The 20,169-nt window shown below is 37.6% G+C and overlaps 2 protein-coding genes across 4 annotated transcripts in view; one reads left to right on the top strand and one right to left on the bottom strand.

Moving 5' to 3' along the window:
• The window catches only part of LOC113597075 (olfactory receptor 56A3-like), a 118,062-nt gene that overhangs the window by 77,282 nt on the left and 20,611 nt on the right, over positions 1–20,169 (bottom strand). For 2 of the 3 annotated variants that reach the window (XM_053203589.1, XM_053203588.1), the window contains exon 2: positions 9,391–9,480. The gene's annotated coding sequence lies outside the window, so the exon portion shown is untranslated. Of the gene's footprint in view, positions 1–2,711; positions 4,855–9,390; positions 9,481–20,169 lie in introns of those variants that run through there. The other variant, XM_053203587.1, reaches the window with a different exon arrangement.
• LOC106977815 (olfactory receptor 56A4) lies at positions 12,071–13,061 on the top strand. Its single transcript, XM_015075368.3, has one exon. The coding sequence runs from the start codon at positions 12,120–12,122 to the stop codon at positions 13,059–13,061; it is 942 nt and encodes a 313-aa protein (XP_014930854.2). The 5' UTR covers positions 12,071–12,119.

The following is a 20,169-nucleotide window of genomic DNA, read 5'->3' as shown; positions in this document are numbered from 1 at the left end:
TGAGAGCAGTCTCCTTGACTTCCAGAGTATGCTGCTGCCTTTGGAGGAGTCTGAGGAATCTGTACACTATGTTTACCCTGCCAACTACTATCAGCTAGAACATATTTCTGAGACTGTAAGATTACACTTCTCTGTATGATTTTTTTCCCTGTTGTGGAGCATATACTGCCTTGGTTAGTATCATCACCTTCACTTTCTTTTGTTCCATGTTGTAATGACCACCGTGCCTCATTCTTCCTGGTCCCTGGTCCCCAGAGAGTGAGGAAATGATCCATATCCCTAAATGCTCATGAAAAAAAAAAAAAAAACAAAACTTCTGACACTCACTTTTAGCATACAGCATCCTAGAGTTCAAATGTGAAAGTCAGGTTTAGTGTCCTGGCTAGACTACTGCTAGCTGTTTGCACTGGGTGTATAATTTTCCATTTCATTCTCCACAAAGATAAGACAATTATTTCACAGTGAGTTCTTACTCAATTATATACATAAAAACATTATAGTCACTCAATATCTTTGTTCTTTTTTCTCTGTCCTATCTATGTCCTCCTTTATTCTCTCCTTTCTTCTATTCTTTTTACAAGAAACTCAGGTAAGTTATTCTGCTCTAGACTGTGACACCAGGGCTTTTACCTGTCTTTTCATAATCTGTTCCTCCAAAGTGGGTCACCAGTATAACATACTTCAGGATCAGTGGTTGCTGTGGATAATCTCACTACATGTTTTCAACACAGGTAGATAAAGTACAAGTAATTAGTTTAATTACCTGTCCAGCCAGATCCAGAAGGAGAGAAGATAATTACATAAACAGAACTAACAAGCGTATAGAGTGTAAACACTTGTTATTTATGAAATTTTCTCATGTTCCACACGAGGGTTTACTCCATACACAACATGCGTAAGTGAGTCGTGTTCTCCCTATAAAGAACATTTCTGACTTCCATTTCATGGCAGACCATGTAGCCTAGAAAATCCTCATGTTGCTAAATAACATAGTAAAATATAATGAACCTTCTCTCAAATGCATATGTTTAAAAGAAAGTAAAGAAATTTTCAAGTGGACAAAAAGCAATGGGAGATGTAAAAAGACTGCTCAGTACATTTGAATCTATGGCTGTCATGGGAACATTTATCAGTTTTTACAACAAAGGGGTTCGAATTTTAAATGATCATACAGATAAAGAACACAAAATTTGGATATTCATAAGGGTATGAACAGAATTGAGACATACAGGTCCCCAGAGTACGAGGGATCTTGAGGGGCTATAACTTTAGTGAAGGAGCAGACAAGAAACACACACACACTTTGTCTTGAACTAGGCTTTAGGTAGAATAAAACAAGTTTCCCTCACATAGGTTTGATTTAGAATTTACAATATGTGCCAAGGGGAATCACAAGTAGAGAAATTAACATATTGTTAGGATGCTCTTAAGTAATCCCATAAAAATAGCTTCATTGATCATGAGCTCACAATCCAAAATAAAACATGAGCAAGAATCACCAGAATTAGATAAAAGAACTTTGAAAAATGGGATTTTCAGATATAAATTGCAATGGCTATGTTTAAAATGGTTAAAGAAATAAAAAATGGAGTTAAAAACATGAAAAAAGAGAATTAACCTATCAGAAAACCAGCTATATTTGAATAAAAAAAAACTATACCTTATGGAAAATTTTAAAAGTATAGTGAGTGGTTTAAAAAAAGAAAAAAGGGGGGGGGCACCTGGCTGGCTCAGTCGGTTGAACTTCCGACTTCGGCTCAGGTCATGATCTCTTGGTTCATGGGTTCGAGCCCCACATCGGGCTCTGTGCTGACAGCTCAGAGCCTGGAGCCTGCTTGAGATTCTGTGTCTCCCTTTTTCTCTGCTCCTCCCCTGTTCATGCTCTCTCTCTCTCAAAAATAAATAAACACAAACAAAAAATTTAAAAAAAGAAAAAAGGAAAAAAAAGATAACACTGAGCACTGGGTGTTGTATGTTAGCAATGAGCCATGGGAATCTACCCACAAAACCCAGAGCACACGGTACACACTGTATGTTAGCCAATATGACAATAAATTATATTTAAAAAATAAAAAGAGAGAAAGAAAGAAAGAAAGAAAGAAAGAAAGAAAGAAAGAAAGAAAAGAAAGATTACACAAGATTGACACAGCTGAGTTAAAAACTGGTAAAATGAAGTTGAAGTTGCAAAGCTTAATCTGAAAGCAGTGCAATTTGAAAGAGAATAGAATGTGAAATAGAGGTGAAAAAATACAGGCAATTGAATAAGAAGGCCAAATAGACACCAAACTGGATTTGCATAAGAAATATAGAAAATGGGGGAGGGGAGGGAATATTCAAAGGGATCATGTCTGAATTATCTTCAGATTCAAAAAGTTTAATTAATCATAAACAGAATAACTTTTCAAAAAAAAATCTATACATAATTGCTAACACTCTGAAACCTCAAAGACAAAAAGAATCATAGTTACTTCTCAACAACAATAGATATCAGAAAGTTGTGGAAATATATATATATATATATATATATATATATATATATATACACACACACTTATATTTAACATCCATGTTATATATAACAAATATAATATATATTGTTCCATTAATATATGTAAAAAATACTTGTTAATATTCAAATTTTACCAAGCTAAATCATCACTAATAAAAATATATATGTAAATATATATATATATTAGAAACACTAAGTAGTTAAAGAGGAAAAGTCAAAATCTAAGAGAAGGTAAAAACTGAGAGATAAATCCAGGATTTAAAGCTACTTCTGCTCTGAGGACTTTGCCTATCCTGAAAAAAAAAATCAGTATAAAATAGAGCACAAACAAAAGTTTGGCACTTTCCTGGCATGAGGAGATAAAAATTAAAGCCTGAGGCTAACAGAAAATAAACTCTGATAATCTTCCTCCCATAGACACATTTTATTTTTTCTAATCATTTCTAATGTTTTTTTTGTTTTCTTTTTGTTTTTGTTTGGTTTCAGGAGTAGAATATAGTGATTCATCATTTACCCATAATACCCAGCGCTCACAAGAAGGGCCCTCCTCTATACCCATCCCCCATTTAGCCCATTCTTCCACCTACCTTATTCCATCAGCCTTCAGTTTGTTCTCTATGGTTAAAAGTCTCTTATGGCTTGCTTCCTTCCCTCTCTTTTTTTTTCTTCCCTTGTGTTCATTTATTTTGTTTCTTAAATTCCACATATGAGTAAAATCACATGGTATTTGTCGGTCTCTGAATGACTTATTTCACATAGCACACTACATTCTGGTTCCACCCACATCATTGCAAATGACAGGATTTCATTCTTTTTGATGGCTGACTAATATTCCATTATATATACATATATATCCTCTTCTTTATCCATTCTTCATCTATGGACCTTTGGGCTCTCGTCAGAATTTTGCTATGTTGATAAAACTGCTACAAACATTGGGGTGCATGTGTCCCTTCAAATCAGTATTTTTGTATCCTTTGGGTAAATACCTAGTAGTACAATTGCTGGATTATAAGATAGTCTTACATTTCACTTTTTGAGGAACCTCCACACTGTTTTCCAGAGTGGCTGCATCAGTTTGCATTCCTACCAGCAGTGCCAGAGGGTTCCCCTTTCTCTGCATCCTCACCAACATCTGTTGTTTCTTGTGTTGTTAATATTAGACATTCTGACAGGTGTGAGATGGCATCTCATTGTGGGTTTGATTTGTATTTCCCTGCTGATGAGTGATGTTGAGCATCTTTTCATGTACCTGTTAGCCGTCTGGATATCTTTTATGGAAAAATGTCTATTCATGTCTTCTGCCCATTACCTATGGATTATTTGATTCTTAGGTGTTGAGTTTGATAAGTTCTTTATAGATTTTGGATACTAACACTTTATCAGATATGCCATTTGCAAATATTTTTCTCCCATTCCATAGGCTGCTTTTTAGTTTTATTGATAGTTTCCTTCACTGCCACACACACATTTTGAAGTGCAACCTTGGGATACACTCTCAAGGCGTGGTTGAAATGAAGTTTATCTGTTTTTGTTAACTGGTAACTTTTTTTAAAATTTTTTTAAATTTTTATTTATTTTTGAAAGAGAGAGAGACAGAGCATGAACTGGGGAGGGGCAGAGAGAGAGGGAGACACAGAATCCGAAGCAGGCTCCAGGCTCTGAGCTGTCAGCACAGAGCCCAACGTGGGGCTCAAACTCACAGACCACGAGATCATGACCTGAGCCAAAGTCGGACGCTCAGCTGACTGAGCCACCCAGGTGCCCCTGGTAACTCTTAATTATATCTGCAAACACCATATTTCTAAATAAGGTCACATTCACAGGTACATGAAAGGGGAGTTAGAACTTCAACATATCTTTGTGGACACATTTCAACGCATAATGTGTAATTTTTTTTAATCAGGAATTGTCAACTATGGTTGTTGCCTATAATAATTAGGCATCATTAGGGTATTATAAGAGTTGAAGGAAATGTCAGATAATCAGAATATGTGACACATTTTGAGCTCTGGATATTTATTATTACTATTACTAGTGTTATTCTTGGTGTAACTTTATGTAAAGTTTGAGTCTCCCTGTCTATGGTGGCAGTAACCATTCTTTGATTATGTATTTTGAATATGTGGTGTTTTCTACAAAGTAGGGTCAAAATGTTTTTTCAATGAAAAAGTAAAAGTAATTTTATCCTTGCAAAACCCTCTGTCAGAAAGTTTGTTATCCCCATATTACAAATGAGAAAATTGTGGACTTATGAAAACTATACGGGAAGAAGCGATCAGGCTGTTGTAGAACAAGAGTTCAAACTTAAGCTTCCAATTATCTCTTCCCAGCATCATTATGACCTGACAGTGAAAAGAGATTAATCATTTATAAGAAATTCTTGAGAACAAGGATATTTTGCTTAGAGTAAACTGCATGCTTTAGCAACATTCTTTCATGGAACAATAATTCACTCATGAACTAATTTTCTTCATTTGGTGTGTCTATCAACCCTATTTTATGCTGAAAAGATCTTTAGTGCTTTACCTAGACCTGCTAGGTAGCAAGGCAAGGTGGGATAAGGAGAGTAGTTAGTGCATGTAGGGAACAAGATTATTTTCCAGGTACATTCCTGCCCTGATGTCTTCTTCAGCAGTTGTGGGTAAGAAGTGTGAGACCTAGAACCAGACTCCACTTGCTCTCCTATTTCCAAGATTCCTGTGCCCCAAACCCCAAAGATCCTACATTTAGCTGGAAAGTCCCTATCCTAAGACATATCTGGGAAGGTCCACAGGAAAGGCTATTTTCTAAGTCCTACTGTGCATCAATGCAAAGTGGTGGCTTCAATGGTGGAAGTTCTACTTGTTCCCCAAGGAAGCAATGCCAAGTGTTGCCCTGTGGCAGGTGAAGACTGTTAACAGTTGAACTTTCTGCAACCATACTTATGTGACAGAGTTTAAACCAAGCACAGCCATGAAGATAAAATCTTGGCCATGAGACCACATGTGTGTAAACAGGACCCCTCCCAGGGATGTGCTTGTGTCAAGACCACTGGTGCTCCCACTGCAGGAAAGGGGCTCACAGGGAAAGTGCTCCTTTGCCCCTGGTTGCCCATGGTCCATGCTCCTCTGAGGCCCATGCTCCTTTGATTTCTGGGGATGTTCCTCTGTCACCTCCTCCATGGAGTTATAGGGCTGAGGAGAGTTTACTCACTTCTTCCCCTCAGGTGCATCCGTATACATTTTCCCTGAGAAGATTCTCATCATGCAGTTTCCTTACCCTTCTTTTCCCAGAGCTTCTTTATTTAGACTCCCCAAGAGCCCCCTGCCCTTACTTTATTGAAAATGTTGAATGAAGCCTTTTACAATACGTTCTCTTGGGAAATAGACCATAGGGCCTGAGGGCCCAAGTGTTTAACAAGAGCACCAACTCTGGTGAGCAATGGAAAGAGAGGGGGCACAGTGGAGCCAGAGTTCATAAAACCAGCCTCCAGAACTCATGGAGGGGTCAGTTTAGTGCTTTCTCTGGCAGCCAGAAACAGCAGCAGTGCAGCTTTCTGAAACTGGTGAGTCTCAAACTGGACCAAGCAGGAAAACTGTGAGGAAGGAGATCATGAGAGGAGAGAGAAATCCAGGAACCTAGTACATAAAGGAAAAGGAACTCTTTCAATAGGGTCTGGTGTACATGCTGACCCTGATAAGATGCTTAGATCTGGTGTAAGGCTGAGTGGCAGGGACTGACCTCATGCTGTTATTTCATTCAGGGATGAGGCTGAGTCATTTTGTGTCTATAAGGGTTTGCAAACTTCCGTAGACTCCAAGGCCCCTTCCCATACCATGGCTGGGTGACCAAGGCCCTGTGCCTGGCTGGGTGAGAATCTTCCTTTCTGTCCTCGTCTAAATTCATCTATGAGTCAAGGTGGTCACTCCGTTTTCCAGTCTTGGCTTGAGTCTTCTCTTGTAATTTTGTTTATTCAAGACTTGTCTGACCTTTACAGACTGTCAGTATATCATCATCACAGACCATGTTTGGTCAATAGCACTTAGCACAAGGATCACCCCTTTGTAAATGTCAGTCTACCAGTACTGGAACTGGATACTGAATATCAGAACAATGTCCCAGATGCCCAACAAGTCCTCATTGCTCACATTAGGAGGCCTCAGTTTCACTGAGGAGAATACAGAAAGAGAGGAAAAATGGTCCCAGCTCTTATGGAATTTACTAAAACAGAGCCAAAAGTATGTTGCTACCTGGGAGAAAATACCAGTGTTATAGGAGGTCTGAAAAGGACATTTTTCCCTGTATCACTAAAAGGTGCTTGGCAACATTCTGGACTCCAGTCTCTCTGCCTGCTCATCCTTTCTTTCACTAAATCCTGTAGTTCTCCCCACACCTCGAATACATCCTTCTTCTCCACCTACATGGCCTGCATTCAGATCTTCATCACTTTTCCTTTGTACTGTTCAGGACTCTCTGAAAGCCTCCCTCCCTGCTGTGTGATTCCCTGTGTCCCATCTACAGCACATCACTTCCCTGTTTCAAGTTCTCTGTGCTTCCTTACAGTGTATGTGATAATGCCTGCCCTCAGGTGGACCTCACAGGGCTGCCCCTGCACACCTTAACCATGTCTCCTGACCCTCTGCTCTCCTGCTTGCTTCCCCCAAAGAACTTAGGATCTATCACCCCCTAGCACCTCACCTCCAATCATACTGATCATCCACATTGATGTTTCTTCTCTTACCATTCCCTACACAGAGAGTCCTTCTTCTCCCCCAGGTGGATTTGCCTCATTTTTGTATCCTTCTCTGATGCTCTCAACTCCTTGTGTCTCTGGGCCTAACAGGACTTCAGGAGATCATAGCCCCTTTTTCTCTCCACAACACCTGAAGTTAAATATAATTTATCCATTTCATAAATGAGGAATGTATGTATCATAGAGTTTAAATAGCTCATACAATGAGCATAAGAGCCAGACTTAGAATTCACTTGTCAGAGGCCAGCTTTTCAACCATATCACATTGCTTCATTCTTCTCTTCCCACTGTTTGTACGATCAACTTTTTAAAAAAGTTTACTTATTTGTTTAGAGAGAGAGAGAGAGAGCAAAAAAGAGCACAAGCAGGGGAGGGACAGAGAGAGATGGAGAGAATCCCAAGCAGCCTCTGCACTGTCAGCACAGAGCCTAATATGGGGCTTGAACTGACAAACCACAAGATCATGACCTGAACCAAAACCAAGAGTTGGACACTCAACCAACTGAGCCACCCAGGCACCCCAGATCAACTTTATTAGAGCCACAACTATACTGTTTTATAAGTGCTCTTAAGTCAATTTTCCTCTATTACTTAAGCTCTCAGAAAATACCTGTATTGCTTAATCTATGTGGTACATTTGTATGCCTAACATTATAATCAGGTACCGACAAAGCACTGACTGATTTCTTGCTTATTAAATAGATCAAGTCACTGAGGATCCAGAACTTGAGGTTATTGGAAACCAGAAGTCCTTCCAAAAAAGTGGGTATGTTTTCTTTCTTATTATTTCTCTAATTCATAATGAATGTCATCTTCCTGATTACATATGTAAGTATATGAAAGAGCTAACCCCACCCCAGTTAGAACTCCTGAATCCTTGATTCGTCTTGCAGATCTACAACGGGTAGAAAGGTGTGTGTGTGCATGCATGCATGCGTGCATGCATGTGTGTGTGTGTGTGTGTGTGTGTGTGTGTGTGTGTGAGAGAGAGAGAGAGAGAGAGAGAATAATCTGTATTTGGAAAATCTGGGATATTCAAAGTGAAAGTCCTTAAATCAAATCAATACCTTCATTATCTTCTCTAGCAATAGAGAAGATACTTCACTCTCATAGAAATGGGATAGGTAAGCAGGATCAGTAATCCCAACTATACTAATTATTTGCTTCCTGAGCTCCCTCTCTCATCCTGCCATGACTCCCCAACTCTTTTCTGCTTGTTTGGCTATGACAGCCCTTACTGTCACCTTTCTTAGTACTTGGCCACTTAGCTCTTTGTTTAGTAGTGAGGGAAAAAAGACAGTTGCCAACAAAAACAACAAACAACAACAACAAACAACAAGAATCAAAGCAGATGAGTTTACAGAACATAGATTCCACATGCTAGGATAATTGGATCTGAGCCACAAGGAATCACAGAAAATTCTGCTTACCATGTAAAAAATTCCTACATAGGTTTATATGCCTAAAACTGACTTATTGGCTAGCTTCTATTTTCTACCTTTGGTGAACTTCAACTATTTTGAATACTTTTCCTAAAGACACGTAGCTCTGTTTCTCAAAGATGTCTTTTACATGACAGTTATGGTCTCATTAGCATCTTTTTTTTTAAATTAATTTTTTATTTGAGTATAGTTGACATAGAATGTTACATTAACTTTAAGTGTACAACATAGTGATTTCACAAATTTAAAATTATGCAGTACTTACTACAAGTATAGTTACCATATCACTGGAAGCCTGTTATCTCCCACTCCCTTTCACCCATTTTTGCCCATCTCCCACCCTTTTCCCCATGCAGCAACCATTAGTTGTACTCTGTGTTTACAAAAAATATATTATTATATGTATTGTATGCATGTATATTGCATTTTACTTATAATGTGCATATTACATATTATGTATTTACATATGTATGTACAATATATGTTGTTCATTTGGGGCCATTGTTAAAAGGGAACAGAAAGAACTCATTTTCACGATGCCAACCCAAGAATATTGGCTGCCATATTTTTAATAGCAAGACTGATGATGCCTGTTAAGACACAAAGCAAGTGAAGAAAATGTTTGGCTTTCTAAAGAAAGACTAGGATACCTGGAAAGTAACACCATTTTGTACAAAACAGAACAAAAAGAACTTTCCACTGACCTCCAAAAGTATCCATGAACACAGATAATTTCCTCCTACTTTAGTGGGAAAAGCATTTCTCCTCTAGGCAACAGGATACTTTCTCTCACCCTGTAATTAGAAAACAATGATGGGTATGACTGTTTTTTTGTTTTGTTTTGAGTATTCTGTAAGAGATCCAACATCATTTTTTTTTCTTCTGCTTTGTTTCATTACCAAACTACTTAACCCAAGGCATACAGATTTTTTTTTTAATTTTTTCAATGTTTATTAATTTTTAAAAGAGAGAGAGAGAGAGAGAGTGGGGAAAGGGCAAAGAGAGAGGGAGACACAGAATCTGAAGCAAGCACCAGGCTCTGAGCTATCAGCACAGAACCCTTTGCAGGGCTCAAACTCACAAGCTGTGAGATCATGACCTGAGCCAAAGTCACTGACTGAGCCAACTAGGCAGCCCAAGGCCTACAGTTTTGCCATGTGGATAATACTTATCCTTTTTATTTTCCAGTATAGACATTTTCTTCTGTGAATAGAGGAGTGGAAGAAGCTAAAATAAAAATCCTTGTTTATACTATTGAATTAACTCCCCCCATTCTCTCTAGAAACTTACTCTATCAAATATTTCCATTTTCTCCTAAATCTACAAAATCTACTTGAAAATTCTTATCAGTCTAAGTTTTAGATTTTAAGTCATTATTAGGTTTTCTTCAATTATTTTATATGCTAATACCTCTTTAACCTTATTTTTTAATGCAAATACATCTTCATTTTCATACTTGAATTTCCTACTGAATTCCAGGAATATTGTATTTTCAATGATAGCTTAAAAACTCTACCTGTATATTTTGCAAATATCTCCTGCATAACAATTCAAATATAAATTCATATTCTTATTCTGAAAACTCTATTCTTTTTTTCCCATTCCCTTTTCTAATTTTGCAATAAAGATTTTATTTTTTCTGTCACTCAAGTTCAAAAACAGAAAGTCATTGTGACTCAAGATTCAAGACCTTGTTTCATTCATCTTTCTTCAGTTTGTTACATATCACCTTGCCCAATAGTGATCAGTAAGTACACATTTGGGCAATTTTTGAATAATGAATACTCTAATGTCTTTCTTTACTCATCCCCTACATGTAATTCTTACTGATTCTGATTTTGAAATGTTTGTCCAATCCATTGTTTCTTGTCCATCCTGAAACAAGGAATGGCTCTTTGTATAAAGGAAAGGTCACTATCCAAGGAGCAGGTAGGTGGTTAGTGCAATTTCAGCAATACAGGACAACTCAGAGGACGCTATTGACTCAAAGAATAGAGCAGAAAGTGGCCTCCAAAATGATCCATGATGCTCTTGGCCTAGTCTTTGTCAGAGTGAATCCTCCAAACCTGGACTCTCTCAGAGTGGGAAAAGAGTTAACAGTGCATCAGTCAAGGCCCCATGATTAGAGTATCTCACCTTTGGATAGAATTCCTTTGACAGGTTAGTTTATAGCCTGACTATATATCGAGGGATCCCAGAGTCCTCCTAGAATAGTGCAAGTCAAGGAACCCACATGAGTGAGCTGAAAATAACACCACACTATTCAATGTTCCAGGCATAAAATGGCAGCTACTCTTAGTCCCAAACTCTGGATGTTGCTGCAGTCTCCAGGCCTCTCTCAACTACCTGCCCAGGCTAACAAGATACTTCTCCTACCTTCTAAGTTTCAAAATGTGTTCCTCTTTTGGACTCCTTCAAAGACTTGTTTTCTCTTTTATTTAAAAAACTGTCATAGCACTTATAATTTTTTAAACTTTTTGTTTACGTTCCAATACACTTAACATATAGTGTTATATTAGTTTCAGATGTACAATACAGTGATTCAATAATTTCATACATCACCTGGTGCTCATCACCACACGTACACTCTTTAATCTCCATCACCTATTTAACCCAGAACTTACAATTTTTATATCCTCCTGGTGTACCCCTAATTACTGACTGTCTCTGTCACCAGAACATAAAATGCAGTCTCAACTAAAGGATCCAAACCAAAGAAAACACTCAAAACTTCCAAAGACAAACAATAGCAAATAATCCAGTGAGACAGTGATATATACTATGCCTTAGAATAAAATCTCCTTTGGGGCAGTAAGAAATTATTGCTGTTGGGTGCAGTCAAAAATGTTTTACCTCTAATTCAATTATTTCCTGAATAAAAGTAAGGAACCCTGACAAGCCCTGTCCATGTCTATAGAGGCTTCTCTAGGACCTCCACATAGTCAGTGAAATATAGTTATTCCTTGTAAACTCTGAGGGAAGGTAGGACTTAGTTAATTGTGCTTGTTGAAGCTACATAATGTGTGGAGGCTGGAAGCAGAAACTCCAGTCAGACCCTTGTCACCGTCCTGATCTCACCACTTAAACTATTTGCCAGTTTTGATTAAACCACTCTGCTCCTCTTTGCCTGTATCCTTTCATTATCTGTGAAATTAAGATAACAGTATTAATTACTCTCAAGATTTTTTGTAAAGGATGAAATAAGATAATAATTATAAAGCATTCGGCTTTGAGTTGGCACATAGCAAGTGTTCAGTTAAATGTCAGCAATGATTGATGATGATGGTGATGATTTGAAAAGTTCATTGAGACAGGTTAAGTGTCCCAATGGAAACCTCAGTTTTACAACATCTAGAACACATAATTTTTGTTAATATATTTTGTCCTACATTTTTAGGAACTCTGGATTTCCAGAGTGATCAGGACACTTTACATGGCCTCACCCAGCAACTACTCCACTGCTCCAGTCTCCGAATTCCTCCTCATCTGCTTCCCTAACTACCAGAGTTGGCAGCATTGGTTGTCTCTGCCCCTCAGCCTCCTTTTCCTCCTGGCCATGGGGGCCAACGCCACCCTCCTGCTCACTATCCAGCTGGAGGCCTCTCTGCACGAGCCCATGTACTACCTGCTCAGCCTCCTCTCCCTGCTGGACATCGTGCTCTGCCTGACTGTCATCCCCAAGGTCCTGGCCATCTTCTGGTTTGACCTCAGGTCCATCAGCTTCTCTGCCTGCTTCCTCCAGATGTTCATCATGAACAGTTTCTTGACCATGGAGTCTTGTACATTCATGGTCATGGCCTATGACCGCTATGTGGCCATTTGCCACCCACTGCGATACCCATCCATAATCACGGACCATTTTGTGGTTAGAGCTACCATATTTGTTGTGGCCCGGAATGGCCTCTTTTCTCTTCCTGTTCCTGTCCTGTCTTCTCGACTCACATACTGTGCAGAGAACACCATCAAGAACTGCATCTGCACTAACCTGTCTGTGTCCAAACTCTCCTGTGATGACATCACCTTCAACCGGCTCTACCAGTTTGTGGCAGGCTGGACCCTCCTGGGCTCTGACCTCATCCTTATTGTTCTCTCCTACTCCTTCATCCTGAAAACTGTGCTAAGGATCAAGGCTGAGGGTGCTGCGGCCAAGGCCCTGAGCACGTGCGGTTCCCACTTCATCCTCATCCTCTTCTTCAGCACCGTCCTGCTGGTTCTGGTCATCAGTAACCTGGCCAGGAAGAGAATTCCCCCAGATGTCCCCATCCTGCTCAACATCCTGCACCACCTCATCCCCCCAGCTCTGAACCCCATTGTTTATGGTGTGAGGACCAAAGAGATTAAGCAGGGAATCCACAAGTTACTGAGGAGGTTGTAAGAGGTAAAAAGGATCAGATCCACCTTTGGAATTGCTAATAAAAGTCAGCAATTATTTTCATGTTGGAAGGGAAATTTCATTTTTCAATCCTGGAATGAGTTCTGATTCTCTTTTTTCTTGGTATATCAGGCAGCAATGAAAACTTTCTTCTGTGAATCCTTTTATCTGTTGCTTCAAAGGAAGTCTTCCTTGCCTGGATTCTGTGGTAACTTGGGAATTTTCCCTGACTACTCCTTATCTGAGGGTCTTGCCAAGCCTTAGCCAAGTGGAACTGGATTACAGTGGGAGTGTTTGGCAATTAAAGAAACAAACTTTATACTTAAAGAGATCTGCATATCCCTAGATGCCTCTCCTGCCTTCTGTTTCAGACATGGCTTTTGTGTTGTGGGGGTTGATTGGGTGGAAGTACATGTTACCTCAGAACTTTGGCTCTTGAGGTTGAAAGCTTTACTCTGGACATTCTTTTTTAAAAAGGTGTTTGTTTGTTTACATTTATTTTATTTTTGAGAGGCAGAGAGAGACAGAGCACAAGCGGGGAAGGGGCAGAGAAAGAGGGAGACACAGAATCCGAAACAGGCTCCAGGCTCTGAGCTGTCATCACAGAGCCTGATGCAGGGCTCAAACTCACAAACCGTGAGATCGTGACCTAAGCCGAAGTTGGACACTCAACCGACTGAACCACCCAGGCACCCCATTACTCTGGACATTCTTGACACTATTATTTGGCACCTATGGAAGATATGCCATCTTCTGGCTTCTCAGATCCTCCCAGAACCTGTTAAGATTTCCCATCTGTGCAGCCTCTCTGGGTGGCTTTCCTTTTTCATTCTCTCTCTCTCTCTCTTTCTTTCTTTTCTTTCTTTCTCTTCTTTCTTTCCTTCCTTCCTACTAAGATTCTTTTTTAAGTTTTTTGTTTGTTTGTTTCTTTGCTTACGATGGAGATCGAGAATTTTTTGGGCTTTTGCAGTGGAGGGGGAGGAGTTGTACTGTTTGAAGTGTTATGTGTTCTTTTCTTCATTATCTTCATCTTCATGACACGGTAATCCTCACATTATCCCATATACTTCCTATAAGGAACCTAGAAATTTCCATCACATTTCTGGCACAATCCCTTCCCAACTCTGTTCTGCCTATTAGGCCTCTATTCTGAGCTGTGGCTGGCATAACTGTCAACAGTTTTCTAGGCATAGAAGCCTTAGGGTTTGACTTTCACAGATAAGTGCATTGAACTATTTTGGGATCCCCTCTTTAATGATGTCATGCATTAGTCCAATGTTTCCAAGGAATATTTTATAGTAGCAACCTGAGACTTCACTTTTGAGACTTTGAAGTCCATAATTTTTCCAAACATCATTTGAATAACATTCTCAATTGGACTATCCTACTATCTTTTGTGTTGAAACGTATCTTTGGTGAATAATTTATATTGAAATTTAATATTTCTACAGTATTTTCTTTATGTATCATTTTGTCTTTTATTTTTCCAGTTTTGTTGAGATATAATTGACATATAACATTGTATTAGTTTAAGGTATACATCATGATGATTTTATATAGATGTATTGCAAACTGATTACCACAATATGTTTAGTTTATATCCATCAACTCAGATAGTTACAACTCTTGTGACAAGAACCTTTTTTTTTTTAGGATGTCTTTTTTTGGGGAGGTGCGGCACTAGACATCTGGTTCTTGTCTATATTTGGGAGGTACATTTCTGCATGCACTTTTGAAGTGTTGGGTTTTGAAAGAGCCTTCTTTGGGGTCTATTATATCACATTTCATAACATGGTCTCATCAAAATATCAAGATATTGAGTTAGCTGAGCTCTGTGTCTTTTGCTTTCATACTTTCCAATCTCTCATTTCCATGTGTCTACCTAATGTGCCAGACACTTTATATACATTCTTATTTTACCTATACATTTGCCCTGAGGAGTTTTCCTGTTGGCCCTAGATGAAGAAACTAAAGCTCACAGAGTCAAATGATTCCCAAGATTACAGCAATTGAGCCAAGATAAATCTATGTCACTTGGGTTCCTGAAACCTGACCTCTTTCCACGCTACTGATCCCAACTTTGGCTGTGTAATAGCATAACCTAGTGAGTTACATAAAACTCCTGAGTTACATCCCAATTTTCTCATATCCCCAGCCCAAGCTTGGTATCTGACACTTAGTAGGCATATTGTAAATATTAATTTGATGCCCAGCATTTTATGGCAGATAGAAAGCAATCTATAATACATTTGAGTCATAGAATGATCATACATTTATAAAGAAGCATCAGTATAGCTGTTGAGAAGAGATGTGTCCTTATTTAGTGTACCACATTTAAAAATCATTTTACTAATTTTATATATTTGTTTTATTTAAAAATTTTTAACTTAAAATTTGACCACCTTTACCCATTTCCACGAGCACTCCACCCTCCACCTCTGGCAACAACCAATCTGTTTTCTGTATCTATGAGTTGTTGTGGTTTTTTTCTATTCCACAAATAAGTGAGATCATACAGTATTTGTCTTTCTCTGATATAGATATGTAGAGAGATAGATACAGCCTCAGATGAGACTGGAGCCCTGGCCAACAATTGATTGCCTTCTGTGGAGACTTCTGAAGCAGAAAACCAAACTAAGCCATGCCTCAAGTTCTGACCTATAGAGCTAAGCTTACAATTAAAAAAACTAAAAAAACAGCAAATCAGAAAAATTAAGCCCTAAAAAGATAAAAGACAAGAAATAGTACAAATATAAGCAAAAAACGATAAAACAAAGAATATATATAATAGAAAATATAAACAAGGCTGAAGTTATATCTAGAAAAATGATGAGATAAACTTTTAGAAAAATAAAAAACACAAATTTAAATTATCTAGTATTTAAAAACAACATTGAAAGTTACAGATATTTTAAAATATAATAAGACTACACTATGAACCACTATGATAATTAATTTGACAATGACACAGTATAAAAATTCCTTGATAAATACAACTTTCCCCCCAAAATCTGCATTATTCTATATCTGTTAAAGATGATGAAATCATAATTAAAAGAGAAAAGCCTGGGCCTAGTTACCTTCGTGGTAAAGTCTTCTAAAGAGTGAAAGAAGAAATAACATAAATGCTTTCAGAAAACAGAAAAAGAGGGAACACTTTCCAGTATATTTTTTTGAAGTTATCATAAACCTGGCATAAACACTGACAGGAATTACATACAAGAAAATTACAAGCCAACATCCCTCATTAACTTAGATATACAAATTCTAAACAAAATATTTGAAATTGAGCCCAAGAAAACCAAAAATATATTATGAATAAGTGAGGTCTATTATGGGAATCAGAAGTTGCTTTAAACATTGAAAATTGATCTATATCTAATTCACCTCATTAACCTTAATAATGGAGGGAAAATAAAAATTTCTCAACAGATCTAGGAAAATTATGCAAAAAAATTCACCATGAGCTGGTAGTAAAAATAATCTCATAAATGTAAGAATATAAGGGAATTGCTTTATCTGTTATAGGTTATCTTCCTCAAATCTACAGTGAATATCAATCATATGCAGTGGTGAATTAGTAAATGCTTGGAAAAAATGTATAAAGATTGTAAAGAAGTAAATAAGTCATTATTTGCAAATAACTTTCATTCTGTGGATAGAAAAATTGACAAGTATCAATAAATAGAATATTTGAATTTATAAGTAAATTTAGTAAGATCGCTGCATAGACCTTCAATACACAAAAATCAATTGCATTTCCAAACTCTAGAAAAAAATGGAAAATGAAATTCATAAGTCAATACCACTTACAATTGCATCAAAAAATCAAATACCTAGGAATAAAGATGTCCCAAGTTGTTTGCATTGAAACTAGAATACGTTGGTGAGATAAAATAAAGAAAACTTAAATAAATCGAGATATATTATGTATGTGGATTAGAAGTTTCAGTGATGCAATGGTGTTAATTTTCTCCAAATTGATATATAGATTTAATGAAATTCCAATAAAAATTTCAACAGATATTTTTGCATAAACTGGCAAGCTGATTTTCAAATGCACAAGGTAACACAAAGAATCTCACAAATAAGACTTATATGACTACACACTTCAAGAATTTTTATGAAACTGCCTAATTAAGATAGTGTGGTATTTGTAAATAAACCAATTGATCAGAATGGGTAGTACAAGAAAAAACATGATTATATTGTGATCTGATTTATGACAAATATGATATTGCAAGGAATTTCCTTTTCAATATATGGTGTTGGAGCAATAGATATCTGGATGCTACTGATTTTGATTCTGAAGGCCATTTCCCTAGTTTTTGCATTCCACCCAGGGTGATGGTTAATTTTATATGTCATTTTGATTGGGCTATCAGGTGTTTGGTTAAACATTATTTCTTTGTGTATCTGAGTGTGTTTCTTAAAGATGTTAGCATTTGGGGTGCCTGGGTGACTCAGTTGGTTGAGTGTCCTACTCTTAATTTTAGCTTGGGTCATGGTCTCACAGTTTGTGGGATCTAGAGCCTCCGTGGAATTCTCTCTTCCTCTCTCTATCTGCCCCTCTCCTGCATCTCTCTGTCTCTGTCTCTGGCTCTTTCAAAATAAATAAATAGATAAACATTAAAATTAAATGAAAGCAGTTAGCATTTGATTTAGAAGATTGAGTAAAGCTGATTGTTTTCCCCAATGCGGGGGGACCTCATTCAATCCATTGAGAACTTGAATAGAACAAAAAGGTAAAGGGAGACCTCTCTCTCTCTCTCCCTCCCTCCCTCCCCCTCCCTGCCTGTCTGCCTGAGCTGGACATCAGTCTTCTCCTACTCTTAGACTGGGACTTATACCATCAGAGGTTTTGATTCTCTGGCCTTTAGAGTTGGACCTGAAATTTACCACTGGCCTTCTGCATACTATTAATATGATCATTGGGCTAGAACTCATCATAGATATTTAAGACATCACATGATAGTAAACTGCCTAACTAGCAACTTCCGCCTCATTGTTATTATCATAGTTTGTGGCACAAATGTGGAGATCAAATCTGCACAAATAACCTGTGAATAAAGGGGAATACTCTGAAGTATTCATTAGAAAGAGTGCTGGGTGAGGAATTCAGTAGTCTTTGACTTTAGTTTCTTTTCTGGCACTGATTGCTATGACCTAATTCTGTCTCTTGATTTTTCTGAATTTTATTTCCTGTTAAATGGTAAATGGCTTCTATTTCTGATATCCCAGAGTCTACTGCAGAGACTTGTAAAAATGATGAAATGATTTATAAAATAAGTCAGAACTCCTTATTGCATTTTGACCACTATGTGTTGCTCTCATGAAGTGACCTCACCCAGTGTCATCTTGGGCAGTATAAAGCCCACAAACAATGCGAAACCATGACTGGACTACTGAACCAAACTAACCCCAAGGAAAGAGTCAGCTTTAGCTTGGCAATGCAGGGACTCCTTTTTCTCATCCTCCAAGCTCTTGGGAGCCCCAGGGAACAAATGCAACTGGGAAGTATAAAAGTATCACTAAAATTCTTACTCACTATAAATATTACTCCACAAACCCTAGAGATTGTAGCATCCAAGCAGTGACCATTTTGGAGATGGCAGAGCTACTAAAATTCTGGTCAGTTGGCTCCCCATGGTATAATGGAGTTTCTATAATGGTAGAAACTAAGAGCAGAGAAATAAAGGACAGAAGAAGAGATCGTGGAAAGAGTAAGATGACTTAGAAGCATTTATTACAAAGTCCTTGAAAGAAGGAAAAAGGGATAAAGGAAATTATTCTCAATGGATGTTTAAAATAGGAGAGGGGGCGCCTGGGTGGCTCAGTCGGCTGAGCATCTGACTTTGGCTCAGATCATGATCTCACAGCTCTGAGTTTGGGTGCCATGTCAGGCTCTGTGCTGACGGCTCAGAGCCCAGAGCCTGGAGCCTGCTTCAGATTCCATGTCTCCCTCTCTCTCTGCCCTTTCCCCACTCGTGCCATGTCTCTGTCTCTCAAAAATAAATAAACATTAAAAAATTTAAAAAAATAAAATAGGAGAGAATGGCATAGAGCATCCCAACTGTTATGAAAACCTAGGATGTGTCCATCTGTTTTACACCCAATGACTAAGGATAATGTAACTCTTATTTTCTTTATTCTCACCCCACCATCCCTCCCACACACACTCCAGAGTGGAATTGCCAACCATAATCCTATGTTTTTCATCATCACTTGGTGAACCATAAAATATTGGTACACCACCTCCAGAAAAACAATAAATTAGGATATCTATTGTTAATTCTTGTTTTTATAGTTTTTCCTCTTCATTCTTCCATCCATATATACAATGCAGACAACATGTATCAAACACACTAATTACTCCCAAATGTATATAATCAGCTATGTCCTTTTTCTGAGCTTCAGGCATATATATCTAATTGTCTTTTTGACAAGTCTACTGGATATTTATTTCCTTTGGTAAATATCTAAGAATTAAGGTGCTGAATAATAGTGAAAATGTACTTTTAACTTCATAAGAAACAGGCCAAGTGTTTTCTAAAGTCGTTGTACATTTCACATACTTATTAGCAATGAATGAGAGTTTCTGTTATTTCACATCCTCTTCAACCAAAGATAATGTGAATCGTTTTTACTTTAGCCATTCCAGGAGTGTCAAATGGAATCACTTTGGATATTAATTTTCATTTCCCTGGTAACTAATGATGTTTTATTTGCTATTGAACATTTGTTGTCTTATATTAAACGTTTTCCCTATTAGGTTTTTTTCCTTTTTAAATTGATGTGTTTCTATTCTTATTGTTGATTTTTAATTCTACTTAATTTTATTTCCATAATTATTATTATCTAGAGTCATTTAATTATTTTACATGCTTATTGTTTTCCTTGCTAACTTAGAATATAAGCATTACAAAAATAGAACTGTTTCTTTATCATCAGCATATACCATAGCTATTCCTACCTCTAATAACAGCTACAAAGTAAATAAGTATTAAGTAAATAAATACTTGAAACATTTATGTCTCAAAAGCACGTAGAGTACCCGAGGCATCCAGTCTTTCTATTATAATAACTTTGTGTTCTCCTAAGAATTAAAATT

Source organism: Acinonyx jubatus, chromosome D1 (genome assembly GCF_027475565.1).
Source record: "Acinonyx jubatus isolate Ajub_Pintada_27869175 chromosome D1, VMU_Ajub_asm_v1.0, whole genome shotgun sequence".
NCBI classification, from domain to species: domain Eukaryota; kingdom Metazoa; phylum Chordata; class Mammalia; order Carnivora; family Felidae; genus Acinonyx; species Acinonyx jubatus.
Note: the sequence above shows the minus strand (reverse complement) of the source record. Positions and strands in the feature narration are given on the sequence as shown.

Coding starts and splice junctions, on each gene's coding strand:
- LOC106977815 (XM_015075368.3), top strand. CDS start 12,120: ATGGCCTCACCCAGCAACTACTCCACTGCTCCAGTCTCCGAATTCCTC.